General features: G+C 41.4%; 1 protein-coding gene across 2 annotated transcripts in view; it reads right to left on the reverse strand.

Moving 5' to 3' along the window:
• Nucleotides 1-27,467, reverse strand: part of PCSK5 (proprotein convertase subtilisin/kexin type 5) — a 517,126-nt gene that overhangs the window by 74,242 nt on the left and 415,417 nt on the right. For both annotated transcript variants that reach the window (XM_070375753.1, XM_070375751.1), the window contains exons 22-24: nucleotides 24,696-24,832; nucleotides 16,662-16,868; nucleotides 15,269-15,337 (exon numbers count right to left, since the gene is read on the reverse strand). In XM_070375753.1, the coding sequence (XP_070231854.1) occupies nucleotides 15,269-15,337; nucleotides 16,662-16,868; nucleotides 24,696-24,832 (413 nt within the window). The remainder of the gene's footprint in view (nucleotides 1-15,268; nucleotides 15,338-16,661; nucleotides 16,869-24,695; nucleotides 24,833-27,467) is intronic.

Raw genomic sequence — 27,467 nt, forward strand, 5'->3', positions numbered from 1 at the left:
AATAAGAGATCATTGCATGTGATCTGCCAGCATTGAAAAAAGGTAATTGATGTGCGTATGTGTGTTTGTTGAGGATGAGAATGGAGGTGAGGAGTGGGGGCAGGAAGGAGAAAGAGACAGAGCGAGAGAGAGACAGAAAGAAAGGCTGGCTTTAGGTTGAGTGCTGAAGGGAAGCCTCTTAGAGGTGATGTTTAAACTGAGATGTGATGACAGGAAGGAACCAGCCAGGTTAATATCTAAAGTATTCCAGTGGAAGAAACCACAGCTCAGGCAGGGCCTGGGATCAAGAATAGGCCAGAAACAATCATGAGCAGGAGCCCCCAGTGTAGCTGGAGAGTGAGGATGAGGGGAGCGAGGTAGTGTTGAGGTCAGAGTCCTGGAGGAGGCTAAAATTAGTAAGGCTCTTTGGATTTAAAAACACATCTGTCAGTTGCCCAGCGTTTTCTACTAATTCTAACTTGAATCAGTCTTAGAATCCCCAGTGCAGGATCCCTGGCTTCTTGGCTGAGCAGAAGTGTTACACCCTATCAGATGAGGTTTCTGTTCACTGGACAGGGTTCCAATGCTTTTTCCTGATTTCTTGCTAAGTTCCCAGGTGGCCCATCCCAGTAATGCACACTGGGCACATAATGTGCCAGTCAGACAATGGCTCTGGGTAATTGTCGTTAGCCATGTGTGCCGTGGTCAGGGTAAGCAGTTACTGATTTCATGGTTCTGATTTCCATTTTAACATTCAAGGGGGGGTAATTATGATACCCAGTCCCCAGAAATAATTGACAGATTTTATGTTTTGAAATCTCAGTAGGTCAAACTTCCCATTTGTAAAACTTTGCAGTTGCTCTTTTGCTGAACACATAAAACAATTTTACTTCTGAACTGAGACCTTTTATGCCAAATTTTTATAGCCTTAAATATAGTATTTTATCACTACTATAAATGGTTCTTGACTCACCTCCCACAGACCCTTCAGTGCTAAAGGCAATAGCCTCCCTAATTCACTTGTTTCAATTCATAGAAGATTTTTAAGTTGAAGCCAGGTCATTTGGATAATATTTCAGATGTACAGACTGCATTTCTGCTAAACATAATAAATCTGCACTTTTACAATTGGTGTGGGCATGCTTGTACTAGGCTTTCCAATAAACACACCTTCTGAACGACCTCTTTTCTCTTTTTACACTCACCTCCAGACCTCACCCAATGGCTCGATGTCATCCTGAAATGTTGGGGACTACATACGGAGACTACATTTTTAGGTTGATTTATTTTTCTAGTGGAGCATCCAGGTTTCTAGCAATTATTTTAGGGCATTAAGTTCCATCATGATGATAAATCAAGCTGTCAGTTCTTTCTGGTCCAAATTAGAGATTGGAGAGATTGAGAAACTTTTCAGGTCGAATATTCCACCTTTTGCGTCTCCAGATCAGTTTACATGTTTTGGCGTTAGTCTGGAGGTAATGCCATGTGTATCCTAGGATTTGCTCTGATCCCGATGAGCTGATTGGATGGGGACTTCACAGGCAGAAATGCTCCTCTCCCAGTGCTCTCATGGGCCTCCCAGTTCCGGGTGGACATGGAACAAGGAAGGGGCTGGGAGGGAAATATCCCTGGGTTGCTTGCTTAGTTCATAACAAAACATTATCTAGTTGTCTCATCTAGGGGTAGATAGTTTATAGACAAAACACACTGTCTTAATGGAAAATATTTGAAAAACAAGTTGGCAGCTACAGATGGCTATAGGCACTGGTGGGAGGAAAAAAGGTTTGATTGACCTGATAACAGCACCAGTGAGGACACGACTAATGTTTGGAGATGTTGGCATGGTTATCCCCTGCCTTCTAGTACTTCAACTTTGGGTACTTGGCCAAGGGGTGGGAAATGAGGGTCTGTGCTGCCTGGGCCCTGTCCCTGCACCCCCGGCTGTCTCTGGCTTCCTTGACCATTTTGTCCCCATTCTGCTGTTTGTGCCCTGGGCTGGCCCACTGTGCTGGATGCTGAGCTAAGGCTGCGTGTCAGGCTGCAGCCAAGGTTCCTCTGGTGGGAGTTGCAGGGAGACTTCATGGAAAGGATGAATCTGGACTCCTACCAAATTACCCTCCTGTTGACTGTTGGAAGGCTGGAATTTCAGACCCAGGAGGTGCAGAGGCAATTTACTGACACTCATTGTTGGCCTGAGTCTTAGCTGGAGATCTGCCTGTGGAGCAGCTGGGTATCAACATGCAGATGCTCCTGCGTCACCCACATTCAACTTCTCTCGATTCTGGTGTCTGCTCTGTGACTTCAATTAATTTTTTTCCTCCCCTGCCAGTGGAGCTTAAAGCTCTTCTTACCATCTGGCAAAGGACTGTGAAATGGCACTGTAGCAGTGGTCCTGGGAGATGGAGCCCTGGGGGTCAGAAGAGGACAGCTCCTGGTAGGCACAAAAATCACAGGTATTTACTGAGTACCTTCCTGGTGATAAACACTATGCTAAGTGCTTATGACATGATGCCACGCAAGTTAGACATACGGCCTCAGGTATAGCAACAGACCTCTTGATGATAGCAGAGATGATAGGAAAGAAAAAGTATGGAAATGGAGAGAAAGCAAATAGCATTTTATTTTGGTGTTAATAATAGAGCCTCTTGGTTTCACTCCCTTAGGGAGTCCAAGATATGATCATTTTTCTAGTTTTCATTATAATCTCTAGGGCTGTATTAAAAGGTAGAAGGAAGGCAACTTATGTATGTTTTCCTTTACGAAACAGGATGGAGTTAGGAAATGAAAAGTGTACCACAAAGATTTTCATTTGTGGTAGGGGAAGGATGGAGACAGATGCTATGATTATAGACTCCATTTTCCACAATCCCACAAAATCAAGTAAGATCTAACCATCCAAGATTCCAGTCACTACTGGTGGTCTCACTTTTACTTTTGTTTTAAAATTAGCAGATAGATGTAAGCTGAACTCTTGGTTACTGAGGGATTTCTGATATCAATAGTCAGAAATACCTTTCACTACAAAAATTAATGTGGCAACATTTTTCCAGTTTGTGTTTCCAATACAGAAGAAGTCCTCTCATTGTTTTCTAGAGAGCTCTGTTAAAGTGAAATCCATCCCCATCCAGCCCAAGTGTTCTTTGCCCCTAACTCCTGGCAGTTTAATGTTGCAGACGCCATGGTGCTTTCAGAAATGGCAGCCAGCCTTCTGAACCCCTCCGGCCTGTGTGTTGTGCTCAGCCACACTCTGTGCTTTTGTTTAACTAGGTTTGTTTTGGAAGTAATTGGCTCAGCTCTTCTCTGCAAGCATACGTGATTCAGACAGCCTTGGCTTGCAGCTTGACTTCACAGGTCACTTACACAACAAGTAGGAGGAACTTTGATTATACCCGGCTCTGGGGGAAAATAGTGTAAAGAGCCAATGATGAGCTAGTTGCTCTAGCATTGAACTTAGGATACCTTCCCACTATTTTCTTCTCCCTCATTGCCATAAGAATGTGAACATGAATGTAGGAGGGGAAGGGGGAAACTTCAGGAAACACAACTAATTTAGCATGAGAATATAGCCCAGAGAGAAACAAATATGGCAGATTGACTTAACAACCTTCATTTACATTCTTTAGGAGAATGATGTATGAGTGCAATCTGCTCTGGAAAAAGAGCATATATTTGAATATTCTGTTGGTTTGGAGCCAGAGAGTCCTAAGTTTAAATTTGGTTCTGAAACTTGCTACTTATGTGAATTTGGGCAAGTTGCATACTCTCTGGGCCTTGGTTTTCTCATCTGTAAAGTGGGGATAAGGATTTTGAACAGAGAGGATTGTATTGGGGAGTAGAGATCATGTTTGTAAAGTGCCTACCTAGCTGAGCACCCCATATGGAATGGACTGTAAGTTGTAGTTGATAGACTGTATCCGACTCTGCTTTAGCTTCTGTCCTCAACAAAGTGTTTTAAATATGATAGTGAAGTTATCTTTTTATATTCTAATCTTAAATTAATTCTGATTTCACATTAGAATCAGTCCAAGAGTTTTAAAAAAATATGGGTGTCTGAGCCTCACTCAAGACCAATGAAATCAGAGACCTTGGAAATGGGTCTCAGCACCACATTTTTCCATTCCCACCACCTCCCCCCACCACCCCGGGTGATTCTCAGAAGGACCCAGGCCCGAGAATCACCAAGCCTTCCATTTCCACATGAGCCCTTTGAGAGCAGAGAGCATATTTTTCACTTGTGCATGGTGGGCTGCAGTCCATGGGGTTACAAAGAGTTGGACATGACTGAGTGACTAACGGTAACACTATATCCCCAGGCTTAGCCAAATATAGGTGCTCAGTAAATGTTTCTTGAACTAAATTCCAACAAATGGAGAGAAGTTGTCCAGATTTCCAAGGTTGGTCTCATATGGCACATTTCTTGGGCAGCAGATGAAGGCAAGAGATACCAGCATCTTATTATTCTCATAACAGGGATTTAAAAGTGCAAGGTAGAGAAAGATCAAGGTCCTTTCAGCTGACAGTTTACCTATCATGTCATTTATCATGGGTGCTCTTTTTGACTCTTCTGTTGCCAAGGGATCAGAGAGAAGTGAGATAGTAGAATACTTTGGAAAACTCCATCAGTTAAAAAAAAAATAGCACCTATTTCAGAAGAGTTTTTCCTTGAAAGAAGGAAAAAGTCAGACACTGCCAAGGTAGATAGTGGGCAGTTATCTTGGGTAAGATTCAGAGCTGCAGAAGAGAGAAATCAGTGACACAGATGGGGTGCAGGTTTGGGGCTGTTTCATGCACAAATATATGAGGTGAGACCTCAGCATATACAGTAACAATCTTAGTCATTATCTTGTGAGAATGTCCTTAGGGTATTCACAGTATTAGTTTCTCTTTTGTGGGCAACTGGCAAGATTGCAACTCCCCCAGTCTGCAGGCTCAGGCAGAACCATATGACTTGCTTTGACCAAAAAATATGTGAGCAGGAATTACAAGTGTTAATCCTGGGGAAACCTTTAAGAGCCATTGTATCAGGTTGGCCACAAAGTTCATTTAGGATTTTCCATATTATCTTAAAACTTTTTGGCCAACCCAGTACGTTGCTTCTGCCACAACAAGATAATTAATGACTGCTCCATCATCCTGGGGCCTGGACTAAGGACCATGAAGAGCAGAGTTCTCAGCTGACCCATGATGGAGATGTAGCATGAGTGAGAAATAAACTCTTCATTGTTTATTAACTTAAGTTCTTGAGATTTGGGGATCATCTGTTGTCACAGCACAACCTTGCCTATCATAGTGTATACTTAGGACAAACAGTTTTAAAGCCAACTGCTTCCTCTGTGAAAAAGAGTAAGCAAAGTTATGTACAAGATTGCTTGAAACTGACAGCTTAACTCCTCTTTCACTTCCCATATGCATAAAATCGATCAAGTTTTGGCAATTCTTTAATCCTCAGTTTCTCTATCTGTAAAAACCACTGGATTATAGATGTGAAAACACATCATCTACATTAAGTGTTCAGAGGAGGGCCTGGTGAATGAATGATGACGCTAGATAAATATTAGGTTAAACAGTCCAATTGTTTGTGGAATAAATAATGGGAAAGCACAAAAGTATGCAATAAATATTTGCTAAGTGAATTCATCAAGAAAGCTAAGATGAATAAGGAACCATGAAACTGCAAAACTTATGCAAATTCTTTCAACAGTGGGTTCTCTTTTCTTAAGGTTTCTTTCCCTCTAACCCACCGCTTTTGAAATAAGGTAGCACTTAGAAAGTGAGGGGAGAAGGAGGCTCTAATAAATGGTAAATATATACACACACACTTTAAGGCAGTACTGTCTGCACTGTCTAATGGAGCTTGCTCGTTTCTCTTTTCTTCAGCGAACTGATGACAGTGCTTTTAGATTCCAGTCCTTTCTCTGAAGATGGCTTGTGTTGGCCTTTTAAAGAAAAGAGGCGTTTTGAACTGCCCCTCCCCACATATCCATGGAAAATGATAGTAGCACACCACCCGGGTCACGCACTAAGGCTGGTCAGACAGAGAGTAATGCAATAGGTCACTAGAAGGCCCTTTGTTTCACTTTTACCGTCAGCAACTTCTTTCCAATTTTAAAGTTGGGGGGGGAAAAAACACTTCATGCTCTGTCAGCCTAGAAGCAACATCTCAGTAGCAACAAGCACACCTAGTGCCCAGATCTTGATTCCTAACACCGTTCTTCAATAAAAGTTTCCAGGGCTCCTTGGAGAATTGGCTGATTCTAGGACTGGGAGAGGAAATACACAAGAGGAAATACACAAGGAGACACCAACCTGGTATACATTTTATTCTGCAAAGCCTTTTCTTTGAAAGGCACCAAAACTGTTTGACACTGTTCTTGTTCCCCTGAGACTTTGTGGAAAAGGTCCAAAGGGAGATCTGGATAAAATTCAAAGAGTGATCTGTGACCATGATGTTTAATTTGAAAAACCCTGTATGTCTGCTCCATTGGAAAACTAAAATGTGAGTGTCATGTCTCAAATGTTTTGATACTATTTCCTCTATGAACAAGATCTCACTCCTTAATAGAAAATAGAGTAGCAGAAGGAAGTGAGGTTGGTTCTCGTAATTCCTAGATCTGAAGCTTGAATTAAACATGGGTTGGGGGAGAGAGCACATGTCATCTTCACATGGAGAAGAGAGGGTTGTCTCTTGTGATGGGCCTACTTTCCAGAAACCAAGAGAATTACTGTGAAACTGAATGAACTGAAGGGATGTCAAGTCACAGAGAGGAATCCAGGGCTAAACAAAAATGTGCCACTTACTCTGAAGGATTGTACTGTCTTCTCTACCCCACCTCAGAACATTCCAGATGCAGGTCCTGAAGGCTAACAGCCTCAGGTGAACTGGGATCCAAGATTAATGTACATGACTATTATGAATAGTTTCATGATTCAGTAAATTTGGTTATGGCATCTGCATAAAGTTGTAGCCAAACAAAGAATCACTACTGTGTGTAGAACTGAGGAAAGGGGCAGATATAAGGATTTTTAAAAAATCTTTTTATAATTCCATAAAGCGTAAGACTCTTTGCTATAGAATCAGAAGGAAAGCACGTTAGATGGTACGGAGATAGTGGTTGTAAAGCGCACGGCTTTTGATCTTGAGCTATCCAGTATCAAGTCCTGGTCCTATGGTCACCAGCCCTGTTACCTTGCATAAGTTGCTTAACTGTTCTGAGCTTAATCTCCTCATCTGAAGAGTGAGAATGATAATTACACTTGCTTCTTAGAATACAAATAAGTGTTCAATAAATGCTAGTAATTAGTTGACTGTCATGGTTTTACTATGTGGAAATGGGAAAGAGGGGCCTTAGTAGGCCCATTGTAATGTTATCCTTTTCTTTCTAAGTCGCATGTATTGAAATACAATTTTTATTGTGTAACATTTGCCCCTTTCAAGTGTGCAGTTCTATGAATTTTGACAAACATACAGTCATGTAATCACCCCTGACAGTCAAGACAGAGAATATTTCCAACACCCTGGATAGTACCTTATGCCCTTTATGATGAAGACGATGAGATTATTAACTGAAATCCATAATAGATTCATATTTCCCGAGTTTTTACCTATTGTCTTTTTCTGTCCCAGGATCCCATCTAGGATACCATATTATATTTAGCTCTCATGTTTCCTTAGGCTCCCCTTGACTATGACAGTTTCCCAGACTTTGTTTTACCACCTTAACAATGTTGAGGAGTACTAATCAGGTATTTCATGAAATATCCCATTATTGAGATTTGTTTGATGTTTTCCTCATGATTAGACTGCCCTTATGAGTTTTGAAGGGGCATCCCTGGTGACTCAGCTGGTGAAGAATCCTCCTGCAATGCAGGAGACCCCGGTTCAATTCCTGGGTCAGAAAGATCTTCTGGAGAAGGGATAGGCTACTCATTCCAGTATACATGGGCTTCCCTGGTGGCTCAGATGGTAAAGAATCTGCCTACAATGCAGGAGACCTGGGTTCGATCCTTGGGTTGGGACGCTGGAGGAGGGCATGGCAACCCACTCCAGTATTCTTGCCTGGAGAATCCCCATGGACAGAGGAGCCTGGTGGGCTACAGTCCATGGAGTCACAAAGAGTTGGACACGACTGAATGACTAAGCACATACACACACAAGGGTTTTCGCATGGAAAACTGCAGAGGCAAAGTGCCATTCTGATATTATTACATCAAGGGTACCTGCCTATTAATCTGATATGCCACTGCTGATGTTGACCTTGATCATATAGGTAAGGTAGAACTTGTCAGTTTCCTGCACTGTGAGGCTCTTCTCTCTTCCTCCCTTTCATGCTTCCCTCCTGGAGAGAAATCACTACATGTGACCTACACTTTAGAAGTAGGGAGTTAGGGTTAGGGTTAGGGTTAGGGTTAGAGGGAGGAGTCCTAGGTAGTTATTTGGAATTCTTTTGCACTTAAGGTGTGTCTCCTTTCTTTCATTTACTTATTTATTCTACCATTTATTTATTTGTATCTTACGATCTCAAGGATTCCTATTTCTTTAATTTTTTTGGCTTCTCACACGCTAGTAAAGTAATGCTCAAAATTCTCCAAGCCAGGCTTCAGCAATATGTGAACCATGAACTTCCTGATGTTCAAGCGGGTTTTAGAAAGGCAGAGGAACCAGAGATCAAATTGCCAACATCCGCTGGATCGTGGAAAAAGCAAGAGAGTTCCAGAAAAACATCTATTTCTGCTTTAATGACTATGCCAAAGCCTTTGACTGTGTGGATCACAATCAACTGTGGAAAATTCTGAAAGAGATGGGAATACCAGACCACCTGATCTGTCTCTTGAGAAATTTGTATGCAGGTCAGGAAGCAACAGTTAGAACTGGACATGGGACAACAGACTGGTTCCAAATAGGAAAAGGAGTTCGTCAAGGCTGTATATTGTCACCCTGTTTATTTAACGTCTATGCAGAGTACATCATGAGAAACGCTGGACTGGAAGAAACACAAGCTGGAATCAAGATTGCCGGGAGAAATATCAATAACCTCAGATATGCAGATGACACCACCCTTATGGCAGAAAGTGAAGAGGAACTAAAAAGCCTCTTGATGAAAGTGAAAGTGGGGAGTGAAAAAGTTGGCTTAAAGCTCAACATTCAGAAAACGAAGATGATGGCATCCAGTCCCACCACTTCATGGGAAATAGATGGGGAAACAGTGGAAACAGTGTCAGACTTTATTTTTCTGGGCTCCAAAATCACTGCAGATGGTGACTGCAGCCATGAAATTAAAAGACACTTACTCCTTGGAAGGAAAGTTATGACCAATCTAGATAGCATATTCAAAAGCAGAGTCATTACTTTGCCAACAAAGGTTCATCTAGTCAAGGCTATGGTTTTTCCTGTGGTCATGTATGGATGTGAGAGTTGGACTGTGAAGAAGGCTGAGCGCGGAACAATTGATGCTTTTGAACTGTGGTGTTGGAGAAGACTCTTGAGAGTCCCTTGGACTGCAAGGAGATCCAACCAGTCCATTCTGAAGGAGATCAGCCCTGGGATTTCTTTGGAAGGAATGATGCTAAAGCTGAAACTCCAGTACTTTGGTCACCTCATGCAAAGAGTTGACTCATTGGAAAAGACTCTGATGCTGGGAGGGATTGGGGGCAGGAGGAGAAGGGGACGGCAGAGGATGAGATGGCTGGATGGCATCACTGACTCGATGGACGTGAGTCTGAGTGAACTCCAGGAGTTGGTGATAGACAGGGAGGCCTGGCGTGCTGCGATTCATGGGGTTGCAAAGAGTCAGACACGACTGAGCGACTGATCTGATCTGATCTGATGCCTCGAGGCATGTGGGATCTCAGTTCCCCAGCCAGGAATCAAGCCCACACACCCTACACTGGAAGCGCAGTGTCTTAACCACTGGACCACCAGGGAAGTCCCTTGGATTCTTATTTTATGCTTTAGGCTATAAGCTAATATGACTTTATTTATTTTCCTGCTTCAGCTACTGGGAGCTCTTTCGGGTGTCTCCTCATCCCACCCCATCATGGTGGGGTTTTTCTTTGAGTGCGTTCTTACCTTCTGTCACTACAAGAGGCTGCCCCTCATCTTGTGTATTTCCTGTCCCAGTCCTAGAATCAGCCAATTCTCCAAGGAGCCCTGGTAACTTTTATTGAAGAACGGTGTTAGGAATCAAGATCTGGGCATGAGGTGTGCTTGCTGCTACTGAGATGTTGCTTCTAGGCTGACAGAGCATGAAGTGCTTTCTTCCCCCCCAACTTTAAAATATTTTTTCATGTCTGCAGAAAGCCTGAAATAGTACAAAAAACAATTTTGTATGCTTCACCTCGATCCTTTTTTTCCCCTTAACCATTTGAAAATAAGTTGTAAATATGATGGCATTTCATTCCTAGCTCCTTAGTCATGAAAATTGAAAGTGTCTCAAAACATTGACAAACGTCCCCTGGGGTCACAGTCACCTCTAGCTGAGAATCGTTGGTCTAGACACTTTTATCGGGTCTACTAGGTTATATTGTGTACTTATTAATGTATCATATCAGGAGACGCATGGTGTTAGGTTATATGGAACCAACGATGGTGATGTTTAGTGCAATAGCTGGGTTAAGTTGGTAACCAGCAAATCTCTCTATTATGATTAACTAGTAGTTATGGAAGTACTTTGAATCTGTGTGATTATTCTGTTTGAGAACAATTTTCCACCTAATAACTTTAGCATCCACTGATGGTTCTCCCTTGAGTCAGTACAGTAGGGGGTGTAAAATGATAATTTTCTAATTACTTTCTCACATATATACCAGGTAAAAATTTACTGTAAAGAAGAGCTTTCTGCTTTATTCAATTTTTGTCCTCCCTTCTCTTCATTGCTGTTTTTAAAATACCATTCTTGATGGATGGATTTTTATTTATTTATTTTTGGCTGTACTGGGTCTTCGTTGCTGCTTGAGCTTTTCTCTAGTTGTGGTGTGGGCTTCTTATTGCAGCGGCTTCTCTTGTTGTGGAGCACAGGCTCCAGGGCATGTGGACGTCAGCACAGGCTCAGTAGTTGTGGTGTACAGGCTTAGCTGCTCTGCAGCATGTGGGATCTTCCTGGACCAGGGATTGAACCCCGTGTCTCCTGCATTGGCAGGCAGATTCTTTACCACTGAGCCACCAGGGAAACCCCTGGATTTTTATTAATTGAATTGAAATTCTTTATCATCATTTTTTTTATGTTCAAATTGTCCCAAATTGGCCAGTGGGAACCCATTCACACTAATTACTATGTCATTTGTATGAATACGTAACACGGTTCAAATCAAGAGCATGTAAAAAGGTATACTTAGAGAAGTCTCACTCCCATTCCCTTTACCCTTTTCTCTATGGGTAAGCATTTTCATGGCTTCTCAGGTGATGGAATAGTAAAGAATCTGCCTGCTAATGCAGGAGGTACAAGAGACATGGTTGGATCCCTGGGTCAGGAAGATCCCCTGGCGTGGGAAATGGCAACCCAATCCAGTATTCTTGCCTGGAAAATTCCATGGACAGAGGAGCCTGGGGGGCTACCATCATGGGATCACAAAGAAATGGACATGACTGAGCATACACACGCACAAGCATTTTCATTGGTTTCTGATTTATCTTTTCTGTGTTTCTTATTTTAAACTAAGTAAAAATGTATACTACTACTACTAAGTCGCCTCAGTCATGTCCAACTCTGTGTGAGCCCATGGGCTGCAGCCCACCACGTTCTCCATCCATGGGGTTCTCCAGGCATGAACACTGGAGTGGGTTTCCATTTCCTTCTCCAAAAAAATGTATATATATACACAAATATCTTATTTAACCGCCTTATCTTACCAAAAAGATGGCATGCTATGTACGTTCTTTTGTACTTTGCCTTCCACTTAACAGTATATCATAAAATCACTATCAGTTCATATAGTGTTTGCTCTTTTATGGGTGCATAAAAGAGTATATGTCATTTAGTTGATTCAGTGTCCATTAGTTCATTCAGTTTCCATTAGTATGTATCCTTTAGTTGATTCAATGAATTTCTTCCACAAAAAGGCATTTATGCCATTTAAAATAGTTTATAAAATGTTTATACCACAAATGTAGGCTTCCCTGGTGGCTCAAATGGTAAAGAATTTGCCTGCAATGCAGGAGACTCAGGTTTGATCCTTGGGTCAGGAAGATCCCCTGGAGAAAAGAATGGCAACCCACTCTGTTATTCTTGCCTGGAGAATTCTATCAATGGAGGAACTTGGTGGGCTACAATTCATGGAGTCTCAAAGTCAGGTACTTCTGAGTGACTAACACTATACCACAAATAATACCACAGTGAATAACATCGCGAATATGCTGTTTTGAGTTTGTGGATGCATATCCTCAGGACAGATTCCTAGAAGCAGTGTCGTGGGGTCAAGGGATAAATTCATATATGATTGTGTTATGTACTTCCAGCTGTTCTTCAACAGTAGTTGTACCATCAGTCACAAGTAAGACTGCTTTCTTATAGCCTTGCATGTACAGTGTTATAAGCTTTTGAAATCTTGCCAATCTGATAGGTGAGAAATAGTATGTTACAGTAGTTTTAATTTGCATTTCCCACATAATGACCGAAGCATCTTTTCTTATGCTTAAGGGCCATTTGTTTCATGTGATTTTTAAAACCTGTCTCTCTCTTCATAATTTTCTGGTTCCTGTTACTTCGTACCCAGAATTCTGAAATAGTCATCTAGCTGGTTTCTCGGCCTACAGCCTCACTCCCTGTCAGCTACCCTGAACATATTAATAATTATCGTAGTTACAAAATTAATCTTAAAACACCTCTTTAAAAAGCATTTTTTCCCCTGTAAGAACCTTCAAGTATTCCCTTTTAGCCACAGAATACTTTTAAACTTATGAGTCCAGAATTCAAGTTATGGTTTTCATCCACTTCTCTAAACTTCTCTTTGCTTATTCCCTTGTATTTATAGTCTTACGTTCCTTCTGCAAAATTAGTACACTCAGTGTCTAATCCATGGCAGAAATTCTTCCCTCCAAACCTTTTTTCTTGCAGTTGTCTAGTTCTAAAGCCCCTCCATGGTGCAACCCTGTTCTTTTATCTGTCTTAATTCCATGGAAACTCTTAAGACTTATGTCAAGTCCCATTTTCTTGGAAGCCTTCCTTAATCACTTGGGTGCCTGGGGGTTTCCTGCTTTGCTAAATTCACTTGGTACATATATTTATCCCCTTAATTGGTACTTAGTTTAAATAGTCTTTTTTTTTTTTCTTTTTGCAGTTACTTAAAAATTTTCAAATTCATGTATATTTCCCCCCAAGAGTATGAACTACCACTATTTTAGTAAGCAGATATTAATCAGTTTTCATCATCCATTTCTGAGCCAAGATAAAGGCACATTAACCTCTATTTTACTGATAAGATAAGGAAGTAAAGAGATCTTATACAATTTGACTAAAATCAATAATTAAGTCAATGGTAATGTGAGTTTGGGCCCCAAATCTTAGGTTATAGTTAAGTGTCAAGTGTAAAAATGATTCTATTTGCTCATCCTCTCAATTAATGAAGAGATATAATGTAGGACACTTATGTAGATTTATCTTATTTAAAATTTTCATTTAAGGTATTGGTTAGAAAAACAAAGAATTTGGCATTAAATCCTCTTAGAATAAAATGGTATTATGTAAAATACTGTTTTCAGCCTGAAGAAAGGCCCAAGAACACAATTTGACTAGAGAAAATATATCTAAATCCCTTTGTGTTCTGAGCCATGCATCTCTGTTTTGAATTTGGGAAACTCTCAAGGGTTTGCACATTTATTGTGCTTTTATTATACCTTAGACAAGCTGCTGGTTCTAGTGGGAGCAGAGTATATAAGTCACAGAGTTTGTTTGCAAGTATTGATAGTTTACTCTCTGAGCAGAAAGATATGTACACACCAGATATTACACAAATCATCAGTAAAAGGTATGATCATTGGCCTGCAAACAAGGAAAGATGAGAAAAAAGAATTCAGTTGGAAAGATTAATGAAAGCTTCAGAAATAAGATGATTGATTTCAGCTCAGGCAGTCCAAAAATAAACAAGGTCCAACATTTAGAGATTTTATAAATTAAGAGAAATTTTCAAATTAGAAATTAGCAGATTGTTCTGCGTCACTCTATGCCTCCCTGTCCTGTAGTCCTACTGCACTGTGTAGCTCTCTCTACTCTGGCAGGTTGACTTGGAAAAGACATGGTTCCAGGTGTGCCACTTACAGCAGCCAGAGGGGTCCTTACAGCAGAATCAGTCATGCTGCCTTTGAATTCCCTCTGCCATGGCCAACACTCTGCACACAGTAGACAATTAAAGTTTCTTAAAGGGGTGAATGTAGTCTTTTAACAGCACTTTGTAAAGTGAATCAAACTATCTAAGGTATCTCTTTTTTTTTTTCCAGATTGATTCTTTTGGATTTTGAGTCTCTAGATGGCTAGGGTCTTCTGTGGAATTTGTTTCCCAGGGAAGATGGCTCAGTTTCATCTTTAACTGAATCAACTAGGGGAGGGGTGGGTACAATGCATGGTTGTCACTGTTCCCACCCCCATGCCAAGATTCTCATTGATCCTAAATAAGTCCACACACATTCATCCATCCCTTTAAACATTGAGAGTCAAAATCATAGGTTTGAGATTTTACACACATGCACATGCATGTACACACACACACAAACATACTCACACACAGGCACACACCCCTCTGCCCATGATGCATAAAGATGTCAGCATGGACACACAACACATGATAGCAAAGGTGTAGAAAGAGACCACAAAATTTAGCTGGGAAAATGAGCAAATGAGCTGGGAATGGGCAAATATGGTCTGAAATGGGCAAAAAAGTGAAATCAAGACTGTCAAAACATTTATCCTTGCTCCCTGCAGGAAAGACCACCTCTTGTCTCTTCATAAGAAACACTGGGAATTGCTCATCTTTTAGATTTTAATACTTTCATTACTTAGTTTAGATCTGTTTTTGCTTTCTAAAAAATTATTATTTTGTCTTTAAATCTCTTGACTCTAAATGCTACTTCCTTCTTGTGTGATTGTCCTTTCCTAAAGTTGAGTTTCATGAAGACAAGGGACCTATCCATTGCCTCAAAAGGGAGTATCTCTCCCGGTAACCACGTTTGTGTCAGAGTTAACCTACATAATGGATATTGATGATGACAACAATGACAAGAGTCCCTGTTGAAGGGGTGACAGGAGAGGATGTGTGAAGGACACAGTTGTTTCAACTCTAAGCAAAAGAGAAGATGACATACCTAGGCTGCATCCCAGACACCCTTCTTCACAAGACACACATTCTTCATAGTCTGGGTCTTGGATTTCACCTACACAGTATAAAGAGAAATAAAAAAGCACAATTTCACTTCACTTTCACTGAGTGGAAACACAAATAATTGCTATAAAAATATGTTGGTGTGTAGCTTATTTTCAAGCAAATTGTAGAGCAGTTAGGAAACCCCAAACCATGCTTTGGAGATAAGTATGTCACCCACATTTTTTATCTCCTTCTATTAATTTAATATTTAGTAGATTGGATTAGCTTGATCGGGTATAAATAGAATAGAGTTAGACTGTATGCCATGCAACTAATTTTGAAGTCAAGTTGGTGTGCTATATCTATTAAAGAAGTAAGTTCTGTTTTGAAAATGTGGTTGGGTATATAAAATGATGAAGCTCTGTCTCCTTATGTCTGTTGTCGTAAATACTTTTTAAAAAGTTTTAAATTCTATACTACCTTAGTAGGACTTCCCAGATGACACTAGTGGTAAAGAACCCGCCTTGCAATGCAGTAGACTTAAAAGACGCAGGTTTGATCCCTGGGTTGGGAAGATCCTCTGGAGGAGAGCATGGCAGCCCACTCCAGTATTCTTGCTTGGAAAATCCCATGAACAGAGGAGCCTAGTGGGGTACAGTCCATAGGGTTGCAAAGAGTTGGACATGACTGAAGTGACTTAGCACACACACACAACCTTAGTAAGCATTAAGAAGGAAAAAGAGAGAGGTCTTCATTATTCTAGAAATGTGCTAAAGCTCCTTCAGCACCAGACCAGGCATAATTCTTATACAGCAGAGAAAGTCTGCAGCATTTTACATGAACAAGAGCAAAAAATGTACTGTTTTTTAATTCCCTTCTTGCAGTGTAAATAGGAATTGAACAATAACAGTAACACATATATTCCCAGATCATTTTTATATTTCCAGGTCATTTTAAGTAGGCTGACTCTCACTGGCTCCTGCCAGCAAGCAGCACAGAGCATGCTATGCTCTCCCTCTTACAAATGAAGAAACCAAGGCATGGAGAAGTTAGATTGATTTTGCCCAGGGTCTCATAACTAGTGATTGGGAAGGAGAAAATTGTTGGCGGGCATTTGAATTCTAATCTGATTTTCTCTCCATTATACCTTTCCCATATACCCTCCACTGGAGTTCACCTTCTATGTATGTGATTAGCTGCATTCCTTAGTCCTTGGATTGTGTCTAAGCAAACGCTTGGGGAAAGAGAGCAGGGTAGGTATCACTGTCCCCACTTGGGGTGTAGAGTCGTGAGAAATCATCCAGGTGCGACCATTGCACCAGGTAGATATTCAAGTCTCTGGGGCATCCAGGGTACAGCCCTTTTTGCCTGCATTGGCTCCAAGGCAGCTTTACCTTGTCCACATTCTAACTTCTGGCAGGTGTGATTGGAGGGCACCATGAAGTAGCCGCGCACACATCGTGTGCAGACGTGTGTGCTGTGACAGAGCTCACAGTTGTCTGGGCAGGGCTGACAGGTGTGGCCCTCCTCAGGGTAGTAGCCTGGGGGGCAGCTCTCTCGACACTCCCCCCAGTACAGGAACCGCTCTTGGCCATGCTTATCTAAAGAGAAAGGCGCAAAATGAAAAGAGGGAAAATGTACAAAATTAGCTATGAAGATAATAGCTGAAGACATTTTGTTTAAATGATGTGACCAAGTGCTTTTACTCCCAGCAGATCAAGGAGATAAGAATGGATTGAATGAAAAATGCAGTATCTTTGAACTTTTAGTTGAAAAGATTTCCTTGAACTCCTTTTGGTATCAGTGGAAGCTCTCAGAGTTGGTGACTATAAAGATCCCATGAGAATAAACAAGTGCTTGATGCATTTCTATGATAGTGCAATCTTTTAGAATGATTTTGAATTCTGTTATCAAAATCACATGCTTGTCTTAATTGTCTAAGGACTGAATTTTTGCACAACTACCAACTCCTGTATTGACAGCCTACTGAAGCTCTCAAACAAACACCCCTCTTTGACTCCTTTGCACGAATTTCTGGAAGTCCTGTCAACATTGGACTCTACAAGGAAAGAATCAACAGTACCCCCAGTATGAGACTGGGAATTTTCTCCTGTGGAGAATCCAATGTTCAGTTCAGTTCAGTTCAGTCGCTCAGTCGTGTCCAACTCTTTGTGACCCCATTAATTGCAGCACGCCAGGCCTCCCTGTCCATCACCAACTCCTGGAGTTCACTCAAACTCATGCCCATTGAGTTGGTGATGCCATCCAGCCATCTCATCCTCTGCCGTCCCCTTCTCCTCCTGCCCCCAATCCCTCCCAGCATCAGGGGCTTTTCCAGTGAGTCAACTCTTTGCATGAGGTGGCCAAAGTACTGGAGTTTCAGCTTTAGCACCATTCCTTCCAAAGAACACCCAGGGCTGATCTCCTTTAGAATGGACTGGTTGGATCTCCTTGCAGTCCAAGGGACTCTCAAGAGTCTTCTCCAACACCACAGTTCAAAAGCATCAATTCTTCTGTGCTCAGCTTTCTTCATAGTTCCACTCTCACGTCCATCCATGACTACTGGAAAAACCATAGCCTTGACTAGATGGACCTTTGTTGGCAAAGTAATGTCTCTGCTTTTGAATATGCTGTCTAGATTGGTCATAACTTTCCTTCCAAGGAGTAAGCGTCTTTTAATTTAATGGCTGCAGTCACCATCTGCAGTGATTTTGGAGCCCAGAAAAATAAAGTCTGACACTGTTTCCACTGTTTCCCCATCTATTTCCCATGAAGTGGTGGGACTGGATGCCATCATCTTCATTTTCTGAATGTTGAGCTTTAAGCCAGCTTTTTCACTCTTTCACTTTCATCAAGAGGCTTTTTAGTTCCTCTTCACTTTCTGCCATAAGGGTGGTGTCATCTGCATATCTGAGGTTATTGATATTTCTCCCGGCAATCTTGATTCCAGCTTGTGCTTCTTCCAGCCCAAAGTTTCTCATGATGTACTCTGCATAGAAGTTAAATAAGCAGGGTGACAATATACAGCCTTGACATACTCCTTTCCCTATTTGGAACCAGTCTGTTGTCCCATGTCCAGTTCTAACTGTTGCTTCCTGACCTGTAGACAGGTTTCTCAAGAGGCAGGTCAGGTGGTCTGGTATTCCCATCTCTTTCAGAATTTTCCACAGTTGATTGTGATCCACACAGTCAAAGGCTTTGGCATAGTCATTAAAGCAGAAATAGATGTTTTTCTGGAACTCTCTTGCTTTTTGATGATCCAGCGGACGTTGGCAATTTGATCTCTTGTTCCTCTGCCTTTTCTAAAACCAGCTAGAACATCTGGAAGTTCACAGTTCACGTATTGCTGAAGCCTGGCTTGGAGAATTTTGAGCATTACTTTACTAGCGTGTGAGATGAGTGCAATTGTGCGGTAGTTTGAACATTCTTTGGCATTGCCTTTCTTTGGGATTGGAATGAAAACTGACCTTTTCCAGTCCTGTGGCCACTGCTGAGTTTTCCAAATTTGCTGGCATATGGAGTGCAGCACTTTCACAGCATCATCTTTCAGGAGTTGAAATAGCTCAACTGGAGTTCCATCACCTCCACTAACTTTGATCATAGTGATGCTTTCTAAGGTCCACTTGACTTCACATTCCAGGATGTCTGGCTCTAGGTGAGTGATCACACCATCATGATTATCTGGGTTGTGAAGCTCTTTTTTGTACACTTCTTCGGTGTATTCTTGCCACCTCTTCCTAATATCTTCTGCTTCTGTTAGGTCCATACCATTTCTGTCCTTTATCGAGCCCATCTTTGCATGAAATGTTCCCTTGGTATCTCTAATTTTCTTGAAGAGATCTCTAGTCTTTCCCATTCTATTGTTTTCCTCTATTTCTTTGCATTGATAGCTGAGGAAGGCTTTCTTATCTCTTCCTGCTATTCTTTGGAACTCTGCATTCAGATGCTTATATCTTTCCTTTTCTCCTTTGCTTTTCATTTCTCTTTTTTTCACAGCTATTTGTAAGGCCTCCCCAGACAGCCATTTTGCTTTTTTGCATTTCTTTTTCTTGGGGATGGTCTTCATACTTGTCACCTGTACAGTGTCACGAACCTCAGTCCATAGTTCATCAGGTACTCTATCAGATCTAGTCCCTTAAATCTATTTCTCACTTCCACTGTATGATCATAAGGGATTTGATTTAGGTCATACCTGAATGGTCTAGTGGTTTTCTCTACTTTCTTCAATTTCAGTCTGAATTTGGCAATTAGGAGTTCATGATCTGAGCCACAGTCAGCTCCTGGTCTTGTTTTTGTTGAATGTATGGAGCTTCTCCATCTTTGGCTGCAAAGAATATAATCAATCTGATTTCGTTGTTGACCATCTGATGATGTCCATGTGTAAAGTCTTCTCTTGTGTTGTTGGAAAAGGGTGTTTGCTATGACCAATGTGTTCTCTTGGCGAAACTCTATTAGCCTTTGCCCTGCTTCATTCTGTATTCCAAGGCCAAATTTGCCTGTTACTCCAGGTGTTTCTTGACTTCCTACTTTTACATTCCAGTCCCCTATAATGAAAAGGACATCTTTTTTGGGTGTTAGTTCTAAAAGATCTTGTAGGTCTTCATAGAACCTTTCAACTTCAGCTTCTTCAGCATTACTGGTTGGGGCATTGACTTGGATTACTGTGATATTGAATGGTTTGCCTTGGAAACAAACAGAGATCATTCTGTCGTTTTTGAGATTGCATCCAAGTACTGCATTTCAGACTCTTTTGTTGACCATGATGGCTACTCCATTTCTTCTAAGGGATTCCTGCCTGCAGTAGTAGATATAATGGTCATCTGAGTTAAAAATCACCCATTCCAGTCCATTTTAGTTTGCTGATTCCTAGAATGTCAACGTTCACTCTTGCCATCTCCTGTTTGATCACTTCCAATTTGCCTTGATTCATGGACCTGACGTTCCAGGTTCCTATGCAATATTGCTCTTTACAGCATCGGACCTTGCTTCTATCACCAGTCACATCCACAACTGGGAATTGTTTTTGCTTTGGCTCCATCCCTTCATTCTTTCTGGAGTTATTTCTCCACTGATCTCCAGTAGCATATTAGGCACCTACTGGCCTGGGGAGTTCCTCTTTCAGTATCATATCATTTTGCCTTTTCATACTGTTGCCAATCTAATGTTGCCACTGGAGAAATGGATGCAAACTATCATGATCAATGCAAAAGGATTCTAATCAGTTCTAATCACACACTTAAATGCACACGATTAATGTAGATGCACCTGAAATCCTCTGCCTCCCACCCCCGGCCTCCTGGAGTTTTCACTTGTGCTGCATGTGCCCAGGGCATCTGTCTTCCGTGAATCAGGTCTCCCATGTGCTTCTAGTTTTGAAATACCTGTGTTCCCTAAAACAACTGGGTCTAGAGCTTGCTCATCATGTGGTCTACCACATGAAGATCCTGAACCATTGACCTTCGAGAAGCAAGGCTGCCAGATTTCTAAAGATAGTGCTGACCTCATGTTACAAGTGCAAAATCCAAAAGTCAGAATAATATTAAATTGAACCACATAAATTTGCCAACAATCAGGTGTTTCTTTAACCTGTAAGCTAGACACTTTAAAAAGATTTAACATAATTTTCTTATTTAATTAAAGTCCTATTTGAAATACAATTTAAAAACCACACCGTTGAATTATGAACTCTGAAGCGCCCTTTTTATCTGATGGCATTTTCATGCCAGAAGTCTGCTGGTCCTTATAGGTCAAGGAATATAAAGAGAGCCTCCAAAGAGGTAGTTAAAAAAGAAAAGTGTTTGCAGTTTCCAAGTTAGACCTGGAAGAACATTATCCTCTAAAGGAAGGGAGTGTTTGGGAGGATGCAGCATGCCTTTGGTGATTCTGCAGCTACAGATCAAGGTTTGGAGCACAGAATCCTAATCTGGTGGGACCTGGAATCTCAAGAGACCACACAAAGGTCAACTTTCCAAGCTGTGTTCTTTTCAGTCCACCATGACTCATTGAGAAAAGATCCTGCTTTACAGAGTGCCAGCCTTCCCACACATAGGTAGTAAGATGTGAAGGCTAGCAGTGGCAAGCCCACCCTATCCTCCACCCTCCTGTCCACCCCCTACACCTTCCCTTGATGTCAACTCAGGATCTGGAGGCTTGGGAACAGCTTGGCATATGGTTATGAGTTTTAAATATATATTTATTGAATGATTGAATGAATGAGTGAGTGAATTCATATTTATCAACATTCCTGTTTTTCAAACATATCCAACTGGATCAAAAATCTTAAAAATGAATGATGATGATTTCAGATATTAGAAGAAATGTTATTCAATTCCATTTTGGTTGTTCAGATATGGCTTTGTTATTTGAACCCCTTTGGGTATTATACTTTGGGCTTAAAGGACAGATATTTAAAGGGTCTTGTTTAAAATACATGGACTGTGCAAAAGGAAGTCACTTAGGCACCTTAAAAATGGCAGGCTTTCCCCACCTGCTTGGGTCAGGATTATGCCAAGATTTGATCATATTTCTAATAGCTTGACAGCATGGCAGCTCACTTAGCCTTGGGTGATAATTTGGATACCTCAGTGATTTGCATATCATACATAAAATTTTGGCTACTTGCCCAGAATCTCAGAATTTAAGTTCCTGTAATGATATGTAGGAGAAGTTGGTTCTGATAGTAGAAGGGCTGATATTTTTGTTAGGTGCCAAATCCTTTCATGTGGCAATGTGAGACAAAAGTTAAAAAGCAAAGAACTCCCAGAGAGGTTCAGGTTGGCTTTCATTTATACTGAAGAGTAATTAATTGTTTTCAGAGTATTTCTTGGCAGCTGATTCTGTTAGAAGGGAGGGTGGACCAATGTGAAGTCATTGGATGTTTGCCAGAGGTAAAGAAGGTTGAAGGTTGCAGGCAGGATGGGAACAGGATTGCTGGGAAGGAAGAAGGAAAGGCTGAGGACTCTGAAAATAAGCTTTATAAAGTTTACTTCAACATTTTGCTTACTGCAGCTACTGTATAATTGGTAGAATTTAGCTTAGGGTTCAGTTTAGTAGAGGATAAACTGGGGTGAGAGTCTAGAGTGAATTTTCACCAATAGAGCTAGCCTTCTGCCTTTCCAAAAGGATTCAGACCTAACTTTAACAAAGTTACAATTCAGCAAGAGGTGAAGTTTCTGCAAAGAGTTGGGAGAGGCTTGTGTGTGTGGATGGGGCTCCCTAGACAGAGGAATTTCAGCCTTTGAATAAAGCCTCTTGATACAGAACTGCATCCATTCCATCATCTATCTTCTGTAGCACTGCATCATGGATTAGCTGCCCTAATACATGGACTTGGGATATAGCACTCTTAACAGGCAGAAAACCCTGCTAATCAGAATCTGCCCAACCATCCCCTCTTCAGGAAGCCTCTTTTGCTCACTACAGCTGAAATTAGTGACATGTGGTAGGGTTACTGCCATTCATTCAGTCTTTATCTAATATCTTCTCATTTTATAATACACGAGGACAAACCTGTTTGTTAGATTGTTAACTTGAATGTGAGTATCATGCTATCATTTACTGTATCTTCCAAGGCACCAATGTAGAGTAACTTATACACAGGAGTGGCACAATACATTTAAAAATTTTTTATTGAAGTCTAGTTGATTTAAATGTTGGGTTTATTGTATGCACTTTTGAGCCTGACAGTTCTTCAGTCCTCAAAAACTTTTCTGATGAGATCAGTGGTGATATTAACAAATGTTAAAAAAAACAAAAAAGTTGTGTTTAATTTCTGCTGTACATAAACCTAACTCAGCTAGAGACTGAAATGCCCATAGAAGTAAGTGGGTACAAACAATAACAGTAGTAGTAATAATAATCATTATTAATATTTTTTGTGTGCTTCCTGTGCAGTTCACCTTGTTCTAAGTGCTTTATTATTTTATCTCATTTCATTTTCATAATAATCCTAAAGGAGGCAGCCATGATCACCATCTTATAGGTGAGGAAGGAAACAGAATAAGCAGGGTAGAGGTAAAATTGGACAGATATACTTTGTTTACAAACACAAAGAAATCATTTTAATTTACACAAAGATATGTGTTTTCCCTCATTTTTCTGCAAATGCATGATACTATTGATTTATTCTTCATTTTTCTTTGTTTTATGACAAGCAAGAATAAAGCTAAATAATTCTTTCCCACCAGTAAAACCATGTAAATGTCGTGATGATGGTAACTGACGGCCTCAGGATCAGTGAGACAGCTGGGAGGGGACTATGTGGGGACTATGTGGGGACTATGGCAAATGGAGAGCAGCCTGGAGGTCTCTAGTCAATCATTTGAGCACCAGAAGACACAGCGTTGCCAAATCTTCCAGGTTTTCAAGAGAAAAAAATTTTTTAATTTCCCAATTTCATTCAAATTTTTAAAGTGTAGGGCAAATAAAATATAAATCAGTCCCTGAACCTATTTGAAGGACAGCGGTGGAGACTCAGACATAGAGAACAGACTTATGGATATGGGGAGTGGGAGGAAGGAGAAAGTGGAATGAATGGAGAGAGTAACATGGAAACATATTCATTAACATATGTAAAATAGGTAGCCAGTGGGAATTTGTTGTATGACTCGGGGAACTCGAACCAGAGCTCTGTAACAACCTAGAGTGGGGAAGAAGTTGGGAGGGAGGTTCAAGGAGGGAGGGGACATAGATATACCTATGGCTGATTTATACTGATGTTTGGCAGAAACCAACACAGTATTGTAAAGCAATTATCCTTCAATTAAAGATAAGTAAATTTAATTATATAAAATAGAAATCAGCCCCTCATGAAGTCAAATTTGGGGACAGAGTATGTAGGGAGGCTAGAGAGCAGTCAAGGGTCAAACTGCAGAGGACCAGAGTGATCATAGAATATAATTTATTGACAGCAGAAACTTTAGAATTGTGAAGGTCTGGGACAGTAAAGGTCATATTTGTGTTTGGAAAAGATTACCCTGCCATCCCACAGGGCTCTGATAGCTTCTAAATGGTGTCACTCAGGGCTGCAGGGACCCTGACACAACCTCTCTTAGGCTGTTTCTCCTGAAGACTGAATGTGTCTGTCTTAATTTCCTAGCTTTTCACTTTCACTTCAGTGAAGCTTAGCTTTGCTGTCTAGCTTGTGCCTGTCATCATGTTTGCATGCCCTTACTTTCTCCTTCTCTGGAAAAACATCTCTTAGCTTCCCTCTCACCTCCTCAGGGGAAGCAGGTCTGTGTCTCTAGCATTGTGAACTTATGTTCTGACAATATGCAGACACTTCAAGGTTGTACATATTCTTTAATGAACAGCTGTCTAATCTCTCCTGCCTCTTCCCCAGAGATGAGGCTTCTGAGTCAAACAAAGTAATGTCCAGTGGGAGAGCAAGTTGAAGAAAGGGGAAGAAATGAGCAACCAGACCCCCTTACCTACTCCACAGGAGGTACAGTTGGAAGGCTCATCTCCTTGGCATTCTTGGCAGGTGAAGTGACATGGATGACATTGGTTCCTGAATTCAAATTTGCCCAAGGAGCAGTTCAAAACACAGCGGCCATCATCCAAAACCCTAGAGGCAAGCAGACGTTTAGTTTGTAAGGGTGGCTTTGTGGGATGGCATTAAGTATTAAAACATGTGGTGTTTGTGTTTTTCTGCACAGACTTGGTTTCATTGTTCCAGAAACAAGGGTGATGCCTGGGACTGATCATCTTAGAACATGGGGAGCATTAGTCACGTACCCATCCTTGGCCAAAGATTTGGACCCAACAGCAGGCATGCCAGGAACCGGCTGTGGATGTAATCTTGATTCTGGTTTCAAATAAATTAACCAGTGCCCTGGGGATTAAACCTGCATGGTAGGCTCTAGCCAAACCTAGTCAACACTGAGATGGGGGTCTTTGAACTTTCAAGGCACTTTAGTGGTCTTTGAATCCAGAGGCTTTGGAGAAAGTATCTTTCTTTAGTTATCAGTGTGCCCACACTTTGCAAGGAAACGTCAAGTCCAAGGGCTCTTGAAGAAGCACCATCCTGTAGTTTAGGTGCTACTTATAAACTTGACGTACACATATGGCGAGTAATCAATGAACTCTGATTTGGGGTGTCATTTTTGCAAGTGTTTCCTGGTGTATAGGGTACCACAGTCTCTATTTTCTGACCATGTTTGCCATCACCTACAAGGGCACCACAGATAAGTTAGTATGTGGGCTTCTAAAACCTTTGGTTTTATACAATGCAGTATATATATATATCATAATGTCATGGTTAATATTTTCAAAGTTTTCTTTCTTCTTTCCCTTGCAAAGTAATCCCATGTGATGAAGTAAATTGTATCCAAGAATTTTGCTCAGAAAAAAAAAAATACACAGTGTCTAAGATTTTGCTCAGAAAAAAATACACAATGTCTAAGTGCAAGTCGGATGAATAATGTAAATGGATGAAGTGAGCTGGGGAGCTCCAACCCCAGAGTTTCAGATTCAGTCGTGCCTTGGGGGAGAGAGCCAAGAATCTGCATTTTTGACAAGTTCTTGGATTGTACTCATGGTGCTGGTCTAGGGAATTTACTTTGAAAACTTCTCAAAAAACTGGTGGTCTAGGTTACTGTGGAACTTGCTAAATGACTCCTACCTAAGTCATATAGGTGGTGCAAACCAGTGTCTCAGAGATCTTCCTTAGAGCAGTGGTTACTGTGTCAGTCCTGAGGGTGACCGAGTAGTAGCACACAACGTGCTCCCCGGGGGGCGTGATGCTGGTATCCATGTCTGGGAGAGCTGAAGGCCTGCAAACACTGCTAGGGGTTCTTCCTCTCTCCACCCAGAACGATGTCACAGCTCATTCCTGGGGTGGCATTGGTTTGTCAGACTTCTTCTGTTTCCATAGCTGGAATCAGCCCTACATGGAGGACTGGCATTTCAATCCTGGGTTTGGTGGAAACCGGGGTGGGGACAAGGCATCCTGAGTATGTGTTGCTTGCAATCTTCCACCTCATCCCTGAAAGTCTGTGTCATTTGCATCTGCTTGGAAACAGAATGGAATTCAGGCCAACCACACAAGAAGGTCGCCTTGTTCTTGGATCCTCAGCCCCTCAGGTTCTGGTCACCCTACCCAGCACAATGGCGTGAATAATACTTTTGGCCACTGCAGTGTGTGGAGTCCCAGCCCTAAAAAAGACACGCACACACATCTGGCTGTCCACGTCAGAATAGATCTCCCGCACCACAACCTGGAATGGGAAGCCTGTGCTCTTACGCCAGACGTTCAGCTGATGGCACTAATGCTAGCTGGGAAATCCTGACCCCACCCTGGCTGTGGTCTCTGAGCTAGAGGATTTGTCAAGGAATAATTTGGATGTGGCTAGTTAAAAAAAAAGAAACATGAGAAAAACCTCCCTTTATGAAAAAACTATATAAGAGCTTTCTGAGGTTTTTAAACAAGTGAACTACTCTGTTCTTCACTAAGAAGGAGAATGGGGCATGTTTATTTGTGAAGGTTCATTTTCTTGCTAAATTAAGAAAAAGATGGAAAGCACATCATCGTTTTATTTGTTGTGGGAAGAGATGACAGATTGGTTTTGGGGGCAATTATTTCTCTTGAGAGAGTGATCTAATACTGTCAATGGTTGGAACCTTTTAAAACCGTTCAGAAACTTGAGTGGATGTGGCAGTGAAGCAAAGTGTGTAGTGCTGCCATGTTGATGTAGGGGAAGGGCTGTCTGCATTTACTTGAGAGCCTGAGTTTAAGACAGCCCTAAGCAAATAATTGTGCTTTAAGCCACCTCCCTCTATCCCTACCTTGAAGAAAGCACACGTGACATACACAGTTTTTGTAAGAACATAATTCTTTATAAAGATTGAATGATAAGGAAACTAGTTGTGTTTGAGTGAAGGACGGAATTACATCATCTCCTGCAAACTCCCCCACCCCAACTTCCTTAAGAAAAATTGTTAAGGAACTTGAAGAAAAGTCCCATCTCAAGTGACACAGATTCCCACAGATACCAACAGATCTCCCCTAGTGGAGGAAAAGAGATTATCTTAGTCTGGGCTTCATGGGGCTGATGACAATTTTCTTTAAAGCCAACTCCAGCCATCTCTGGGACACCAGTCATCCAGTTTGTGGATTTCTGAGATACCCAAGCAAGCTTATCTGTACTTGGGGAAGCCCTACTGTCCCCAGGTCACATATGCTCTTGGCCCTTTCATTAGCA

The sequence above is a fragment of the Bos mutus genome, chromosome 8, assembly GCF_027580195.1.
Source record: "Bos mutus isolate GX-2022 chromosome 8, NWIPB_WYAK_1.1, whole genome shotgun sequence".
Lineage (NCBI taxonomy): Eukaryota > Metazoa > Chordata > Mammalia > Artiodactyla > Bovidae > Bos > Bos mutus.